The 18,907-nt window shown below is 35.9% G+C and overlaps 2 protein-coding genes across 2 annotated transcripts in view; one reads left to right on the forward strand and one right to left on the reverse strand.

The window, feature by feature from the left end:
* The window catches only part of stx2b (syntaxin 2b), a 182,126-nt gene that overhangs the window by 45,245 nt on the left and 117,974 nt on the right, over window positions 1-18,907 (forward strand). The gene's annotated exons all lie outside the window — the stretch shown is intronic.
* On the reverse strand, window positions 15,721-17,050 carry LOC307173749 (uncharacterized protein). The gene is made up of 3 exons (XM_079897116.1): window positions 16,667-17,050; window positions 16,265-16,588; window positions 15,721-16,184 (listed from the first exon to the last, which is right to left on the reverse strand). The coding sequence occupies exons 1-3, from the start codon at window positions 16,976-16,978 to the stop codon at window positions 15,870-15,872; spliced, it is 951 nt and encodes a 316-aa protein (XP_079753242.1). The 5' UTR covers window positions 16,979-17,050; the 3' UTR covers window positions 15,721-15,869.

The following is an 18,907-nucleotide window of genomic DNA, read 5'->3' on the forward strand; positions in this document are numbered from 1 at the left end:
TGTGTCACGTTTCTGTTTGTGTTTGGACTTCATCTGTGTTCATTGTTCAGTTTCTAGCCACTCATTAGTTCATTTGATTGAGCTATGTCCTGCGAGTTACTATGGCTACTGTCATTGAGTTCATTTGCCCCAGCTGTTCTCTGTGTATTTAAGCCCACTGTTTCTCCGTGTTCCTGGTCTTGTATTTTATATATATATATATTATTATTAAACTGTCAAAAGGTTTGCTGGCTGCTTCTTTTTTAGTTCATGGACATTATGGATTCATCCTAATTCTGTCGTGTGGTTCTCTACAAAATGTTGAGCTCATCTACTCAATATATTATGACAAAACTGAATTGCTGAGATTTAACAGTACTGAAAATAAAGTTATTGCGTCCACTGAAGAGCTGGCTGATGGAGACTGTTACTACCAGATTCACTCCCACCTGGAATACTTTCCCAAACCTGGGGTCCGTTCTTCGTACGTCGCTAACTCACTTAGCTGGATTTGATTGTTGGCGATTTGGCATGATCCTGGATTGTTTGGTTCTTCAACGCTCATCCTGGACTTGCTGTCATAGCAACATGTGCGCAAACTTAAACCTGCTCGGGAGCAGGCTTATTTCATGTTAACAGGATTAGACCGCGGCTTCATAAGCGGAGCTGATACGGGAAGTCCAGCGCAGCGCGATAGTGCACTTTCTGAAATATATATATATATATATATATATATATATATATATATATATATATATATATATATATATATATATATATATATATATATATATCACTTTCTGAGATATATATATATATATATATATATATATATATATATATATATATATATATATATATATCTCAGAAAGTGATATATCTCAGAAAGTGATATATATATATATATATATATATATATATATATATATATATATATATAGCCTATATATATTTTCTCGTGATTCGTGAGATTGTCGTTTTTTGTCGCTTTTAGGTTTAAAAAAACAGGTTTATTTAATTTTTTTTATTTTTTTTTTTTTATTTCCAAGCCACTTAAGACCCAATGTTGTAAAGCAGTTTTTTTTTTTTTATTATTCTTTTTAGGTTATCATAATTTTTTATGAAGATCATACAATCATGACCATGCCGATTACAGATATGTCACTCAGGCTTCACTAACGTGATTGGTACTATAAACCATATGGCTAAACCATAGACTGCCATCAAGGCCTCAATGAAGGGGATTATGTGAACAGAAAGGGTTCACAATGTAAATGTGCAGCCCAGTTACTATTGTGATTCTTAATATTCCAGATTAGTAATATTATATAAAATAAAAAAAAGGCAGTTGACTAAAATCTTCCATATCACAAATGTGAAAGCAAAATGGCCAGGATCTGTGCATGACTTAATCATTTTCAGAGATTCACATTTATGCACATTATTTGCAAGTGGTAAGAAAAGTTCCACAATTAAATATCAAGCTCACTGTATTACATACACTTATGCTGATCCTAACAGAACTGCATTTTTTCATAGGTGATTATGACATGTTCCTGCAGACAGGTGTTTTATGACCCCATTCCCTGACCCAAACCAGTTACAATGCAGCACCAGGACAAGGGCACACAATGAAATGAACTTTGGCTAACTAAAGGGAAGATTTCAGTGTCTGAAAAGTCTGAGGGTTGCACACCTGACAGGGCCTGTGACATTGTTGCATGTGCCATATTACACAACATTGCCAAAAAAAAAAAACACTTTTCATTAAATGTTTAATAAAAGACTAATATTCTTAGTTCCTTGAGTTTTATTTCAATTGTTCTTTGTAAAGAAAAGCCAGTGGTCAAGTGCCTACAACAAGAGATATTAGACACATGCCTCATGCAACAAATAAAAAGGAAAAGTTGGCTATTCACTGCCCACCTGTAGGCCTATGTCTCCTCTGTCTGTGCAGACTCTTCTGTAGGCCTTTCTGTAGATGTGGAATCCTGCAACTTATATTGCAGCCATAAAGCATACAAGTATAAATGAAGTAAAGTTATTTATGCACTTGCAGGTAGGCTAGTTCCTCCATATGACAGTTATCTGAGAGGGTTTATTCACTGTCCAGTGCAATGGAAACAAATGGACATTACAAAGTCTTATACTTTCTTTCCTTTGGAAAGTTAGAAAATGTCCACTTACTGCACATATTTCAGCCACCACTTTCTTGGGAACAGATACAAGTGTTGGTGTATTATGTAAAAGTGCACAAAAGAGGAAAACACAATGTCATTACAATGAACTACACTGGGGAAAAATGTGATCAATAACTCATGGCAAAATATTTTTACATTAACATAAGTTTATCAGTTTTCACTTTCACAAGTCAAAGCAATTCATCATTACTCAAGATTTAACAGTTGAAATGACTATACAGCCTTAATTTAATGCAGCAAAAATTATTTTACAGTGTAGGCTACTAAGATCTTTTCTTTTCTTTTTTTTTCTCAGCCTTTTTCTTGGTTGCTTTTATAAACAGAACACCATTTATTTAACAGTGCCTTTTATAAAAGAGACTACTGTATAATATAACTAAAAATTACCATTATGTAGAATATTTTTGTACTTCACTTTTATTAGTTCCCATGTTCTAGTGTGGTGACTCTGACATTACAATGCACAAAGTAATTATGCAATTATTAAAAAAAAAAAAAAAAAAAAGCTAATAAGTGATAAAAACATCTAACATGGCCACTTCTAACGGATTTAAATTGTCTGCTACTTTTTGCCAGCCCTCTCTCCTGGCTTTTGCAGACTTTGAGGTGTTCCCTGGCGTTTTGATCAAACATTAAAATTCCGAATAAACTTCGACTATTAGTTCTTGCTCTGCTGAGGAGAAAAACTGAGCGCGCTCTTTGGCCACGCTGAGCAGCCAATAGCAGCGTTGCTGATCAATGTTTCTACTATCGATACATATCCCCTTTTAACCAGCGCATGAACGCGCAATTATCTCAGATAACACAATCCAGCTATACTAATCATATCCGGCAAGTGTGTTCGAAGAACCGAGTTAGCCAGATCATGATTCGCACGATGATATCATCTTGGATGTGTCATTTGATCTCGGATGTAATAAGCAACGTACGAAGAACGGGCCCCTGGAGAGAAGATCTCCTGTATGATGTTTTATTAACAAGGTTCGGGAGGAACACGTTCTAATGATCAAACAATCAAGTCATTCCAACCAGCTGTCAGCAATCAGTAATCAACAGGTCCACTCAATCAGCATGATTAAAGGACTATAAATACAAACAGTCCACTCACCCATATTCCTCGACAGTTTTCAGCATCCCTCCACCACCCCATCTCCTCACACTTAGACACACTAAGACTGATGACCACAGAAACCAAACTATAGTTTCTACTATGTCTACTTGTTCCCTTATTGTTTTCATCTGAGCAAGAGGAAACTATTTTATTTGTTTCATAGCCTAAACAATTTAACCAGCCACAGAGGACTCTTGCTCAGGCCCGCATCACTATTATTATAGTTTTTTTGATGCCTCACTTGAAAGTTTTTTTTTAAAACTTATTCTTAGTAGTATATATATATATATATATATATATATATATATATATATATATATATATATACACACTGAACAAAATTATAAACGCAATACTTTTGTTTTTGCCCCCATTTTCATGAGCTGAATTCAAAGATCTAAGACTTTTTTTCTATTTACACAAAAGGCCTATTTCTCTCAAATATTGTTCACAAATTTGTCTAAATCTGTGTTAGTGAGCACTTCTCCTTTGCCGAGATAATCCATCCACCTCACAGGTGTGGCATATCAAGATGCTGATTTGACAGCATGATTATTGCACAGGTGTGCCTTAGGCTGGCCACAATAAAAGGCCACTCTAAAATGTGCAGTTTTATCACACAGCACAATGCCACAGATGTCGCAAGTTTTGAGGGAGTGTGCAATTGGCATGCTGACTGCAGGAATGTCCACCAGAGCTGTTGCCCATGAAGTGAATGTTCATTTCTCTACCATAAGCCGTCTCCAAAGGCGTTTCAGAGAATATGGCAGTACATCCAACCAGCCTCACAACTGCAGCCCAAGTGTAACAACACCAGCCCAGGACCTCCACATCCAGCTTCTTCAACTCCAAGATTGTCTGAGACCAGCCACCGATTGCAACAATCGGTTTGCATAACCAAAGAATTTCTGCACAAACTGTCAGAAACCGTCTCAGGGAAGCTCATCTGCATGCTCGTCGTCCTCATCAGGGTTTCAACCTGACTGCAGTTCGTCGTTATAACCGACTTGAGTGGGCAAATGCTCACATTCGATGGCATCTGGCACTTTGGAGAGGTGTTCTCCTCACGGATGAATCCCGGTTTTCACTGTACAGGTCAGATGGCAGACAGCGTTTATGGTGTCGTGTGGGTGAGCGGTTTGCTGATGTCAACATTGTGGATCGAGTGGCCCATGGTGGCGGTGGGGTTATGGTATGGGCAGGCGTATGTTATGGACAACGAACACAGGTGCATTTTACTGATGGCATTTTGAATGCACAGAGATACCTTGACGAGATCCTGAGGCCCATTGTTGTGCCATTCATCCACGACCATCACCTCATGTTGCAGCATGATAATACACAGATAATGTTGCAAGGATCTCTACACAGTTCCAGCTGAAAACATCCCAGTTCTTGCATGGCATACTCACCGGACATGTCACCCATTGAGCATGTTTGGGATGCTCTGGACTGGGGTATACGACAGCGTGTTCCAGGTCCTGCCAATATCCAGCAACTTCGCACAGCCATTGAAGAGGAGTGGACCAACATTCCACAGGCCACAATCAACAACCTGATCAACTCTATGCGAAGGAGATGTGTTGCACTGCGTGAGGCAAATCACACCAGATACTGACTAGTTTTCGGACTCCCCCAATACAGTAAAACTGCACATTTTAGAGTGGCCTTTTATTGTGGCCAGCCTAAGGCACACCTGTGCAATAATGCTGTCTAATCAGCATCTTGATATGTAAATCAGTAAATCAGGTTACATGTAAATGCAACTCCTATTGATTTTCATATAGATTAATTATAAATACATATTATGAATTTGCAATATTTGCAACAATGTTTTACCAGCAAGATGACGACAATGGAAATGGTTTTTGGTTTTGTTTGAATTTACAAATATATGCCAGATATATGACAGTGAGTTTTGATAGATACAATAGAATGGTCGAGTTTATACTAAGAAGCATGAGGAAGTTTGGCAGAATAAATTCCTGATCTCTGTAATGCATGCAGAAGTATGTATTCTTTCCACAGAAACAAAAAGCAAAAACGAGGAAGTAAAAAATAAATAAAAATAAAGAAGTACAGAAAAGCAATGCTACAGTTGAATCATAATATATAGGGGGGAATTCAGGGTGATTGGGACACTTTTTACCATTGAGACGACTTGGAAAAAGTGTCACAACCAACCTGAATACACCATAAAGATTATATAAAGTCAATAATATATTTGGAAATATAAATACAATAAATTTATTTAGAAATATTATTTGGAGGAATACACAACTAAGCCTGCAGGACTAACTTCTGATGCTAACCTGCCAAACCTTCTTCACACTGTGGTGATCAGTTGTTATTCCTATTATTGTTCTATAGATGGCAGCTGTATAAAATATACAGATGACTATATAGAGGTCGAACAATAGAAGGGGAGTGCTTAGGGAATAAATGCTACACGCCAGTTTGTACATTTTATTTTCAGTGTGTTTATTAAATGAACACAACACACACCATCTGAGAAGAGTCACATTATGCTGGCCACAAACTTGAAGATTTTAAGCCTGATTTTGTAGCAACCGACTTTTTGTCCATATCATTTTAGACCATATAGGCCTATCTTATCTTATAGGCTAAATATTATGTAAAGTCAGTAAATATATTATAGATAGATAGATAGATAGATAGATAGATAGATAGATAGATAGATAGATAGATAGATATGTGAAAAATATTTTGCAATCACTAGAATGTAACAATCATTTCTGGCCTGTGATAGAAGAGCTGACAGATTAAATCTACCGTCAAAAACTACAATAACTTTCTTTCAATTGTTAGTCTATGTTAAACTATTCTGATGGAAATGCTGAACTTAGTATCAAGACCAATACTAGATGTTTTAAAATATAAACAAAAATATGAATTGCTGAATATTTAGATCTTAGAATTTTATTTCAGCCACCAGAGTCTGTCAAATGACCATTACTGATTTGTTTTTATAGAAACAAAAATCAATTTAAGTTGACCAGTAGAGGGCGCCAAGAACCAGAATTTTGTGAGGGCACTCAACATGCTGCATGTAATATGTATCTATAAAAATAAACCATATCATAATATTTGCCAATGGTTTTATTTTTTTTAATATAAATTAATTTAAAAATCATCAATTTTCATGATTTTATTAAAACCATATTTGACTCCTAGCAATTACAGCTATGCTATAACATCAACCACAACAAACAATTTTGCTACTAATCTGACATCAATATCTCATCAATGTGACCATGAAAGGACAACAGTATGAAAATATATGTTCATTGTTTTAAATTGAGCAAAGTATTTAAGACGAGCAGAGGGCTGTGATGAGTAAATTTATGGATGCTTTTTCAATTACATTACATTTCTGGCCCTGTGGAATTTCAGAAAATAAATTCTTCTAAAATATCCTTTTCATATTTTCACTAGTTTATTTATCCTTTTTATTTTTTTTCAAACAACAGAAGGATATCAAACATAGGATACAAACATTTGTGACATGACCCAGGATCCTTCAGTCTTATCAGTGTGTTGGTGTTAATGTGTGACTGTTCATAACAGTGATTCTGGTAAATGTTAGAAAGGCAATAAAAAAAAAAGATCTGATATTCAGTGTGGTAAAGCAAAATCAAGCGTGTGTGTGTGTGTGTGTGTGTGTGTGTGTGTGTGTCAAAAGTTTGGAAACATTACTATTTTTAATGTTTTTCAAAGAGGTATCTTATATGCTCACCAATGCTGCATTTATTTGATCAAAAATACAGAAAAAACAGTAATATTGTGAAATAGCACTACAATTTAAAATAATGGTTTTCTATTTTAATATACTTTAAGTTTAAAAAGTTACAAAAAGAACAGTATTTATTTAAAATAGAAATCTCATACCAATATCCACTATCGTTCAAAAGTTAGGGGTCAGTAATTTTCTTTCTTTCTTTCTTTTTTAAAAATAAATTAATACTTTTATTCAGCAAAGTATGTGTTAAGTTGATTAAAAAAAAGTGATAGTAAAGACTTATAAAATAATTTATTTTAATTAAATGCTGTTTTATTCATCATTTTATTCAAAAATAAAATATAAAAATGCTGCTTAGTAATAAAATATTAAGCAGCAACTGTTTCCAACAATGATAATTAATCAGCATATTATAGGCCTAATGATTTATGGAGGATCATGTGACACTGAAGACTGGAGTAATGATACTGAAAATTCAGCTTTGCATCACAGAAATAAATTGTATATTAAAGTAGGCCTATATTAAAATAGAAATCCATTATTTTAAATTGTGATTGTTTTCTGTATTTTTAATCTAATAAATGCAGACTTTAAGCAAATAAAATACTTCTTTAAAAAACATAAAAAATAGTAATGTGTCAAATTTTGACCGGTACTGTACAATTATATATATATACTGTTGCTGCATAATTATCAAAAATGTTAATATAATAACGTCAACATTTTGCGTGTTGTTGTCAGCCTACACTTCACATAATAGGCCTGTAAGTGGCGCCTGAGCTTCATTAAACCAACTATGATAGTTTTCAAATGGTAAACGGTGTATCAATATCCAGTCTATGATCAATATACTAAATACAAGTGACTTGAATACTACTTACGATTAATATGACTTTTGGTGCTGGTTTTGCACAGTGCTTTGTAGTCAATTAACATCCATTGTTTCAACGACGCAGATTCAGATCGCTTCATAAAATGAATTATGTAATATTTTAAAATATGTAATATGTGGATGTAATAGTAAATAATGAAATATCTATTGTAGGATTCTAAGTTTTCCAACACTTATTTCAACAACACAAACAATTAATATTATACCATTTACATCTCATTTATATTTTAAATGTAAACTTTTGAACTGAGAAACAAAGTCTTTTTCTCTTTTTCTACTTCAGTGCAAGATGCAACGTGATAAATGAGCCCAGATGGACCCAAATTCTGAAGAAATATACACACAATATTTGCAGAAAGGAGAACACTCATCAAACTGAGTGCTAGAAAATTCACTATATAACACACTGCTCAGAAATAAGAGCTGCACAAAAAGACTGATAAATGTAATTGATTAAACCATGACACAGGAGTTTTCTGACAAAAGATTGTTAGAAATTCCTTTCTAAATGCAGTCTTTATAATTTATGCAAATTGGTTTATGTTGTGTTCAAGAGTTTGTTAAATGCGGCTTAATGCACAGATATACAAAGGTTGGTGCAGTAAAATCGCCTGGTAAAAACGTTTTACAGCACAATAGAAACTTATGAAAACTATTTTTGCTTTCTTACATTTTAGTATATCAAGTGAAAACAGACACCTTGAAATAAAGGTAACTTTATTCATTTACATTTTTTATATATATATTTTTCCTTGTATAGAAGGAATCTCACCCTACTCTCCCTAAAAAATTGGACATACAGTATTTACATATTAAATCTAAAATAAGGACATGTTAAATAACATTTAAAGAAAGAGTAACCCTTGACCTGACGCACAACGTAATGACGAACGCGGAAGCGCAGAGGATAGAGCAGAGCAAAACAAAACACCAGTCACGAAGTCTAAAACGACCATTGTTAAAGAGAAATGTCGGCGGAGTTTGAGTTTGTTGTCCAGCCCTGTTTGTTTGAACCGCGAGTATTTCAAGTATTTAGTTGTTTATTTGTACATAATTTGGGCTTCTAGCTCATAAAACCCATGAAAACAGGATTTCAAAAAATTAGAATATTACATGAAATCACACAGTAATTATTACACAGTGATACCATGGTCATTGAACCAGGTTTTGGTTATTTTGGCAGTGTGGGCAGGTGCAAATCCTGCTGGAAAATGAAGTCAGCATCTCCATAAAGCTTGTCTGCTGAAGGAAGCATGAAGTGCTCTGAAAATGTCCTGGTAGACGGCTGCGTTGAGTGGACAGCACAGTGGACCAACACCAGCCGATGACATGGCTCCCCAAACCAACACAGACTGTGGAAACTTCACACTGGACTTCAAGCATCTTGGATTGTGTGCCTCTCCATTCTTCCTCCAGACTCTGGGACTTTGGTTTCCAAATGAGATGCAAAATTTGCTCTCATCAGAAAAGAGGACTTTGGTCCACTGTGCTTTATTAAATCCAGAGTCAAAACAGCCGTCTACCAGGACATTTTCAGAGCACTTCATGCTTCCTTCATTTTCTAGCAGGATTTGCACCTGCCCACACTGCCAAAAGAACCAAAACCTGGTTCAATGACCATGGTATCACTGTGTAATTACTGTGTGATTTCATGTAATATTCTAATTTTTGGAAATCCTGTTTTCATGGGTTTTATGAGCTAGAAGCCCAAATTATGTACAAATAAACAACTAAATACTTGAAATCGTTTAAGTTGTGGGCCCTGAATCTATAATCTATGGAAGTTTAACGTTTTGAATGGAATTATGGAAATAAATAAACTTTTCCATGATATTCTAATTTTTTGGAAAGGGTCTGTAGATCAATCATACAAAATTATTATTCTAAATAAACATTAGTAAAAGCCAGTCAATTTTGTCTTTAAAAATGATTTGCTATGTAGTGACCTTAAATTTGGAGTAGACTTTATCCTTTGCTCACTGCTGATTGGTCCAAGTTCAGTTTGCAACCTCTTACCTGGAACATAACCTGCCCTGGACCAGGTTAGCTGTGAAGCGTAAGTTACTATGGCGACGGATGAACACTGCTAAAAGCCAAACCACTTCCATGGTGCCTAATACCCAGGGTTGGCGCAAACTAAACTGAAACATACCTGGCTATAGCCACCTAAACCGGCTTCATGGTATAAACCCCAGAACAAAGAAATCTTCAACACATGTCTGGGAGAGGCACATATTTCCACATAAACATAACCCCATTAGCTGTAAGATCAAGTCAGTTTTTATTAAAAACAAGCCTCTGTAATACAGGGGTTCCAAAAAAGATTTGAATAATTGATGTTGATAATAAGACATACACATGAGAAAACACCAGACAAGCTAAATGTAAAGCCTGAAACATAAGGAACACAATACATAAAAAATCTTGGAATTCCTTTTGCTTCCTAAAAGAAAACAAAAATAAGGATGCAATAGTACAGAGAACAAAAGCATAAAGTAGCAGTCAATTTGACTCCACATTAAAGTTAATTTAGAAATCTATTATATGTTAATATATATATATATATATATATATATATATATATATATATATATATATATATATATATATTATGTGTATTCATAAAAATAATGGGAGCTGACCAAAAATTACTATCAAAAACAAGAATAGCTTTCTTTACTATCAAGATGTGCCTGCTGATTCTTATGAGAATTCTGATCACAATCAGATTATTTCAAACCATTGCTTGATTTATAAAGCATATTTTAAACTATAGCTATTTTAACATTTGATTTAATAAATATTTCATAAATCTTAAATCATAATAAATTATACATCTGCTAAATGTCATTACAATTTATGAACATGTTACATTTCCGACAATTTCCCAACATTTTTTTTTTTCTTGTACAATTCTTCATAAGGTATTACTTTATAATAACATTTATTAACAATATAACAAAAACTGTTACATTCTATGCTTCACATAACTAATGGGCATTTACTATGAATCGCCATCTGACTGTGTGAAGGATCCGGAAACGTTGCTGTTTGTGACATCACGATAAAATCATCTCACCAATGACCATATTTAGACTTCCTCCTTCAGGTACGGTCACTGGGCAAAATTCCAATATTTCCAGACAACAGTTTAAGTGAAACTGAAAGAAAAAAATTTCTTGTTTATTCGAATAGGTCCGTGATCATATGATTATTTATAATCAAACTGATTATTCTTATTAATCTTTAAACCACAAAGGAACTGCAAGATTGACAATATCATGGTTATTAAGACACTTACCGGCTGCCCTGTAGGGATGGAAAGGTATTTGAGACTTTTGTCAGTGTCTTCTCTTCGGATATTACCTCCATGAGCAATGCCATAGTCCTCATGTCTATAAAAGCTCTCCCGTGAAAAATGCTTGTTACACACAAACAATCTTGATGTGTCGGGAGTTGATGGCCAACCCACCGCCTGCAGCCACAATCTAGCTCTGTCAGCATCACGGGGGAACCAGTGCAAACCTGACAAAATCTTACACCGAGCCAACAAACACTTGCCACCCATACTGAATTCAGAGCCAGACTGGCATCAACTCAGTTTAAAGGAAAAAGTCATGTGACAGAAAACAAATAGAAACTCTGTTCATTTAAAGGCAGAGTCAGATACGGCTTTATCTTTATGTCTTAAAAATCAAACTAGCAAAGTGATCAAGCAGATGTTTTTTTTTTTTTTACTTTTTAGAAAGAAATCACACTATTTAGGAGAAATCACATTATATCAGAAAGTCTGGAATGATGATTTCACTTAAAGGGATAGTTCAGTAACAAGTAATTTGTATCAACTGTTTTATGATAGAAATGTTCAACCACTGACGGTAGTCATTTCTACATTTGTATTGTAAAACAGTTGTCAAACATTAAATGTTTATCATGCTTACATTTTACCAGTCATTCTTTCACTGTTAAAAAAAGCGAGATGCAGGCTCTGCACTGCTAATTTTAAGCATTATTTTATCTTTTTTTTATTTTATTTTTTTAATCCTTTTGTATTATTGTAATGCAGATTATATTCCTAGATAACAAGGTGACTAATGCAATAATGAGTTGTTGTTGTTTTTTTAATCCAAACCACAATAATTTTCCAAACTCAGTCCTGGACGGTCACTGTCCTGTAGAGTTTAGCTCTAGCCTACCTCAACACACCTACCTGGAAGTTTCTAGAATGCCTAAGACCTTGATTATCTGGTTCAGGTGTGTTTAATTGGGGTTGGAGCTAAACTCTGCAGGACAGTGGCCCTCCAGGAGCAGGATTGGACATCCCTGGTTTAAAGCAAGTTGGATCAACAATGAAATTTTGATGAAAGCCAGCAGCATACGAGTAGTGACAGTGACACTGAACTTAACATTGATTTGTAGTTGATGACCACAAGGTTGTGTGTACTTCTCAGTAGTCTAACTAAGTTGCTCCCAACCCTGGTCCTGGAGTACGCCCAGTTGTCGGCAGAGTTCAAATGAATAAACTGAGAATCAAATGAGAGATATTATGATCGCAGTAAAGAAAATCTGGTGTTTGAAAAGTCTTGATAGGTTTGATATTAAATCTTGTGCGGTGTTGAAAACCCTGTAACACCTTTTGTGTTCCTAGTCAAAAATGACCGGCCTTTTAAAAATTGCTTGTAAATCTCTCGTTACGCTATATGCTATATTATCACCATATATTGGAGTGAAAAAAGCATTATTTGTGAATAAATTTGTCAATATTCAACAAAATATGGAATTTTTTTTGCTGTTTATGTGCTTTAATGTTTAATAAGGAAGATTGTTTTGAAATGCTTTTATTTGTACAAAATGGCACAAAGTCACACTTGTGGTGTTCCCGGTCAAAAATGACCAGCCTACAAAAAATATTAAGTAGCTTATAAATCTCTTTTGCTATATTATCACCATATATTGGATTCAATCTTTATATCAACTTGTTTTGTTACAATTAGGACTGGTTTTGTATTTATTTTTGAAACTGATGGATCGTAGGCCATTTGTTTGTATCTACTTTTTACTCCTTTGGAAATTCAGGTTTAGTTTATTTGTTACATATAAAGGTTTTTTTATGAGTTTGTTCGAACACTTCTATCTTCTAAACCTGGTTATTAATAAAATAATATAAAATAATGAATGATATATGTGTATATATATATAGTATATAAAAAGTATATTCTATTATGTAATAATAATATTGAGTATTATTCATACTCTTGTCATAATTTGGCTTGCTGCCACTGGTTATAGAGGCAGACTTCTTACTTCTGGTTGTAAACTGCAGCCGACGTACGGTCTTAAAGGAGAACTCCGGTCAATTTTAACATTGAGCTAATTTTTTTGTCAATTTGGAGTGCTGTCAATACAGAGAACAACGACAAAAATCGGTGTTGCCTACACCGTGTTATCCTCTTTTTAAAATGTGCACCCTGTTGACTTCAATGGGGCAATATTTAAACCTGCTTTTAGCCTCTTAACATCCTTGATGTGTCATTACAAGTGCACAGGTCATGTGAGTGATTCCTTCAGAGTGAACACGAGTGAATCTGACTGCAGTAGATGTGAAAGAAATGGATAAAAATGATGAATGGCTGAAATAACATCATTTTTATTCATATCTTTCACATCTACTGCAGTCAGATTCACTCGTGTTCACTCTGAAGGAATCACTCACATGACCTGTGCACTTGTAATGACACATCAAGGATGTTAAGAGGCTAAAAGCAGGTTTAAATATTGCCCCATTGAAGTCAACAGGGTGCAAATTTTAAAAAGAGGATAACGGTGTAGGCAACACCGATTTTTGTCGTTGTTCTCTGTACTGACAGCACTCCACATTGACAAAAAAATGAGCTCAATGTTAAAATTGACCGGAGTTCTCCTTTAATGGCAGTTTTTCGCTGAACCCCCTCTCTCCAACACTGCACATTTTAGGGGCCATTTACACGAAACCGTTTTCAACTAAAAACTGAAAACTTTTTATGTGATATGGCCGTTCCTTTACAAGACAACAGCGTTTTGGGTGCCTGAAAGCACAAATGTTTAATTGAAAATGGGATTCAAAGTGCAAGTTTTTGAAAACAATATTGTTATAGTCTCAGGCGCATACATATTATGTGTTCAGTCTATAGGCACGTATACAAAATGATATCGCCAACTACTGGCCTGGCATGAATAATGCAGCGTTTTTATTTTTAGTGTTTTTGCGGATCCATGTGAATGGGTATCGTTTTGACAACACGGTCATCTGTACACAAAAAAACGCAAAGGAAAACCTTTTCCATTTTAAAGGGTTAGTTCACCAAAAAATTAAAATTCTGTCAGTAATTACTCACCCTCATGTTGTTCCAACCCCGTAAGACTTTCGTTCATCTTCGGAACACAAATTAAGATATTTTTGATTAAATCTGAGAGCTGGCTCACTCCTCCATAGGCTTCTCTGTAATTGAAACTTGCCGGCCCAGAAAGTTAGTAAAGACAATGTTTAAAATAGTCCAAGTGACTACAGTGGCTCAACCTTAAGTTTATCAAGCGATGAGAATACTTTTTGTGCGCAAAAACAAACAAAAATAATGACTTTATTCAACTATTCATTTTCTTCTGTGTGGGCCTCTGAGTGAGTTCACGTAGTGTAACAGCGCGTAGTGGGTTGTACGTCAGAACGTAGGCTCACTATTGGCTGACGCTGGTCATGTGCGTGATGCGTGTTATGCTGGCCAATAGTGAGCCAATGTTCTGACATACGACCCAGAAGCCCTGCGCTGTTACACTACTAGCAGCCTATGGAGGAGTGAGCCAGCTCTCAGATTTAATCAAAAATATCTTAATTTGTGTTCCGAAGATGAACGAAAGTCTTACGGGGTTGGAACAACATGAGGGTGAGTGATTACTGACAGAATTTTCATTTTTGGGTGAACTAAGCCTTTGGCCCCGTTTACACGTACATGGTTATTTAGAAAAACGGAGACATTTCCCTTCGGTTGTGCCCCTCGTTTACACGCAAATGGAGAATTCGCCTCTGAAAACGATTCTTTCTAAAAACTTCGGCCAGAGTGGAGATTTTGGAAAACTCTGTTTGCACGTTTGCATGTAAACTGAGAAAAACTGAGTTTTAGGCAGTCGACGTTACAGTATGCGACAGAACTTGCACCTAGTCAAAGGTGCGACCTACATTTTCGGGATTCTGATTGGCTAACATGGGCTTGAGCTTGTCGTTACACTGCCACCTACAGGTTTGGCATGCTCTTGACGGCATATACATGGGTTTGTGTAAACGAACACTTTTCTGAAAACGGAGAGGGTGAAATGTCCGTTTATGAAAATAACCGGCCACGTGTAAACATAGCCTTTAAATACATCGTTGTCGTGTAAACGTGCCCTCAGATATCATACACCTGATTGAACTTATCAGCTTGCTAGTAAAGACTCCAAGACCTCAGATCTAAATTACCTCCACTGGTCTAAATGATGCTTCCTTACACTGCAGAAAACACAGCTTCATCCTATCCAGAAGTCTTGTTTGTTGAACCACCTGACATACATTATTTACTCTCTGGAAGCCAGGCTAAATGAATGAACTGCATTCCTGACATGGGTAAGACCCTCAGTCACTGCTCAGATACCAAATACAGACATTGTACCAGAAAAGTTGTGATAGATTTAAGAAAACTATGATTCCCTATTTGTAAAAGAGGTAAGAGATTGTAGAGAAGATGGAAGAGAGTGTAAACACCTCTTTGTAAATATAAAATTATTTTATTTTAAAACAAGACACATGGTCTATTTATAAACATACGTATATACATATGTACAGGTAAAATGTTTAAGAAAGTATTATGTGGTGTGTTTTTTGAGAAGAAAAAAAAAAAAGTGTAGTCTTTTTACAGTTCATCTGGGCACTTCAGAGTCGCACTCCACCATTTGCCACTTGAAGAGCACTTGTGAGATCTCCAAACGGGCATGGGCTTTGTTCCTTGTCGTCATTTTGGAGAGCGTCCTCCCCACCATCTTCCCAAAACACATATCTTCGTCGTCAAACCCTCTCTCTTCGTCATAGTTGCTTAAGCGGGCCACAACTGTTTCTTGCACCTGTGTGAACTGGTCGCTCTTCTGATTCTGCTCCATGGTATTGTCAGACAGGTCTGAGGCCACACACTCCAGCTTCAGTGTGTCCAGAGAGTCAGAACCATAACTAAACTCGTTCTGAATTAATAACAACAAACAAGGTCAGAAATGCACAGTACCGTCAGCATAACATAACTAAAACACAACACATTGCTTACCAGTTTTTCAACGTTGGAGTCAGTCTCTCTGTGTTTGATGAATTCCGAGAGCCATCCGAGCATAAACACAATCGGGGGTACTCTTTTACCCCCCGCATCGCCGCTCTTTCCCTTCAACATCTTTGCAGCTTTGACATATCTATCGCGAAGATATTTCCACCTCTGTCGACAGAATGTTTCGTCCTTGTCAAGCGCCAGGGCAATCTCTCGCCACGAGTTAGAAGCCATATGCGCATCTTTATAGTCTCTTAAGCTGGAGTTGTACAAATGCGCGTACTTTCTGACCTCCTCGCACAATATCTCATCCAAGTATCTAAACTCGTTCTGAAATAATAACAAAAAAGGTCAGAAAGGCACGGGACGTTCTGCATAATTTGAACACAGCACATTTGCTTGACTTACCAGTTTATTACCGGTGGAGTGTTTGATGAATTTCGAGAGCCAGTCGAGCATAACCACAATCCGCGGCATTGTTTTTGTATCCCCCGCATCGCCGCTCTTTCCCTTCAGCATCTTTGCAGCTTTGACATATCTGTCGCGAAGATATTTCCACCTCTGTCGACAGAATATTTCGTCCTTGCCAAGCGCCTGGGCAATCTCTCGCCACGAGTTACAAGCCATGTGCGCATCTTTATAGTCTCTTAGGCTTGAGTTGTACAAATGCGGGTACTTTCTGACCTCCTCACACAATATCTCGTCCTCATAACTTTCCATTGATGTAACTTGCACGCGTTTCTGTCTCTTCTGTTTATTTTTATTTTTCTTCGACTAACGTTACCTTATGTATTAACGACCATTGGGCACTTGTTGCCACCTTGTGGACAAACTAATATAGGGCAAAACTATTATCGTGCATGTGCGACCAGGGGCCGTATTCTCAAAGAATTTGATCTCAGCACTAGTCCTCATAAAAGTTCCTAGCAATGAATTTTAGCTCAAACCCTATATGCAAAACAATAAAGAGCAAGTTTTACTTTTAACTCTAAATGTAAGAGTAGGCAGGGTTAATTGACCTCGTTGCTAGATGATGCCACTTTGAGTGCACATTCTTTTAAATCGCTCACAAGGGTTTATTACAAATAATATCTTTAACAAACTTGGTGGCCTGTGTTCCCTATTGAAGTGCAACCCATTTCCTTACCTAATTTTCCTCACCAGTGCCTTTTCTCTTGGATTGAGTTTCGTCCACAGCTTTTCTCTGCCCAAAACTCTCCTGGAACAACTCTGATAAAGCTAATAGCAAAGTCACATTTCTTTCACTTTGGTTTAACTTTAACTGCATTCTATCTGTGTTTGATGATTTTGGCAATATTCTAATTTATAAACAATTTATGAATCCCCATGGCTTCCCAGTTCCATCAAAGGAATATAATACCTTGATAAAAGCTATCCAATAGAAGGTTAATCCAACTAATTTAAAATCACCTAATGTTTATAGAGGTAACATTATATACCCCACATTGCGTTTGGATGGTATTGACTTTTTAGATAGGAAATGCAACAACAGGCATATTTTGAATTTGTTTTTAAATGAAAAGAAATATTACTCCAAGGGGTACACTCTACTGGGGTTCCTTTGTAACGGATGTAGATTGGAAAAAGGCCTGGCTTTTACCGAGAAAATTTTGTAGGCTATCCAACAGGGAAGTTGGATTATGAAATCATAAAATCTATCCTGTTACTTCTCAATTTCTAAATAATATAATATTGATGGGACATGCTCATTTTTGGTGGCCTGTGTTCCCTATTGAAGTGCAATTTCAATTCACAAATTGAACAGCTGCCCATTTATTTTGTGATCGCAGCATAACCAATACATTTTGGGTTGATTTAAGTTCTTTAATTTTTAGTCCTACAGATGTGATCCACAGTTTCGTCCTCAAATATGTTTTTTTATTTTTTATGAAGAAAATCCAAAACTTTTATCTCTTGAATATGTTATAAAAAATATCTTCAATGCAAATTTTACAAGTAGAAATGGTTTTATTCTCCTGCACTTTTTCTTGTTGAATTTAACTCTATTTCATCCCTCAGAGTAATGAACCAAAAAAAAAAAAAAAAAAAAAAAAAACAATTTTTGATGCTTTATGACAATTTATTTAATGGTATGATTTTACCTTAATATTGTGCTTTTCTCTGTCTGTGTACATTAATCCATAAACTAGGTCAGGCGGAACCAGGAACAAATAACACTTGATGTACTTGTTACATCAAAGAATGGCATCTACACTAATGTTAGTCTCTCTGTTTATTCAGAGGTTTACTGTAGTCACCCGGATCCGGGCCGTATCCAGATCAGATGGAAGACCTGTGCCTAGAGACGACCACAACGCATCCCTGAAGTGTCAGCCGAGATTGTGTCAACTAGACTTTCCCCTGTGAAGGCCTCATCGACACGACAGCCATCGGCACTGAACCTAAACAAACCCGTCTCTACCAGCGTGACTTCGATCTTCAACCAGATGGAACTAGACAAAAATTCGGAATGTTCTGATCCAATCAGACTTCTGACCTTAAAGGCCCGTTCACACCAAGGACGATAACTATAAAGATAATGATAAAGATATAATTCTAAAAATCGTTCTCCATATTAAAGAATAACAGAGTTCACACCACAACTATAACGATAAAGATATGAGGAAC

Source organism: Squalius cephalus (assembly GCF_949319135.1).
Source record: "Squalius cephalus genome assembly, chromosome: 16".
Classification (NCBI taxonomy): Eukaryota; Metazoa; Chordata; class Actinopteri; order Cypriniformes; family Leuciscidae; genus Squalius; species Squalius cephalus.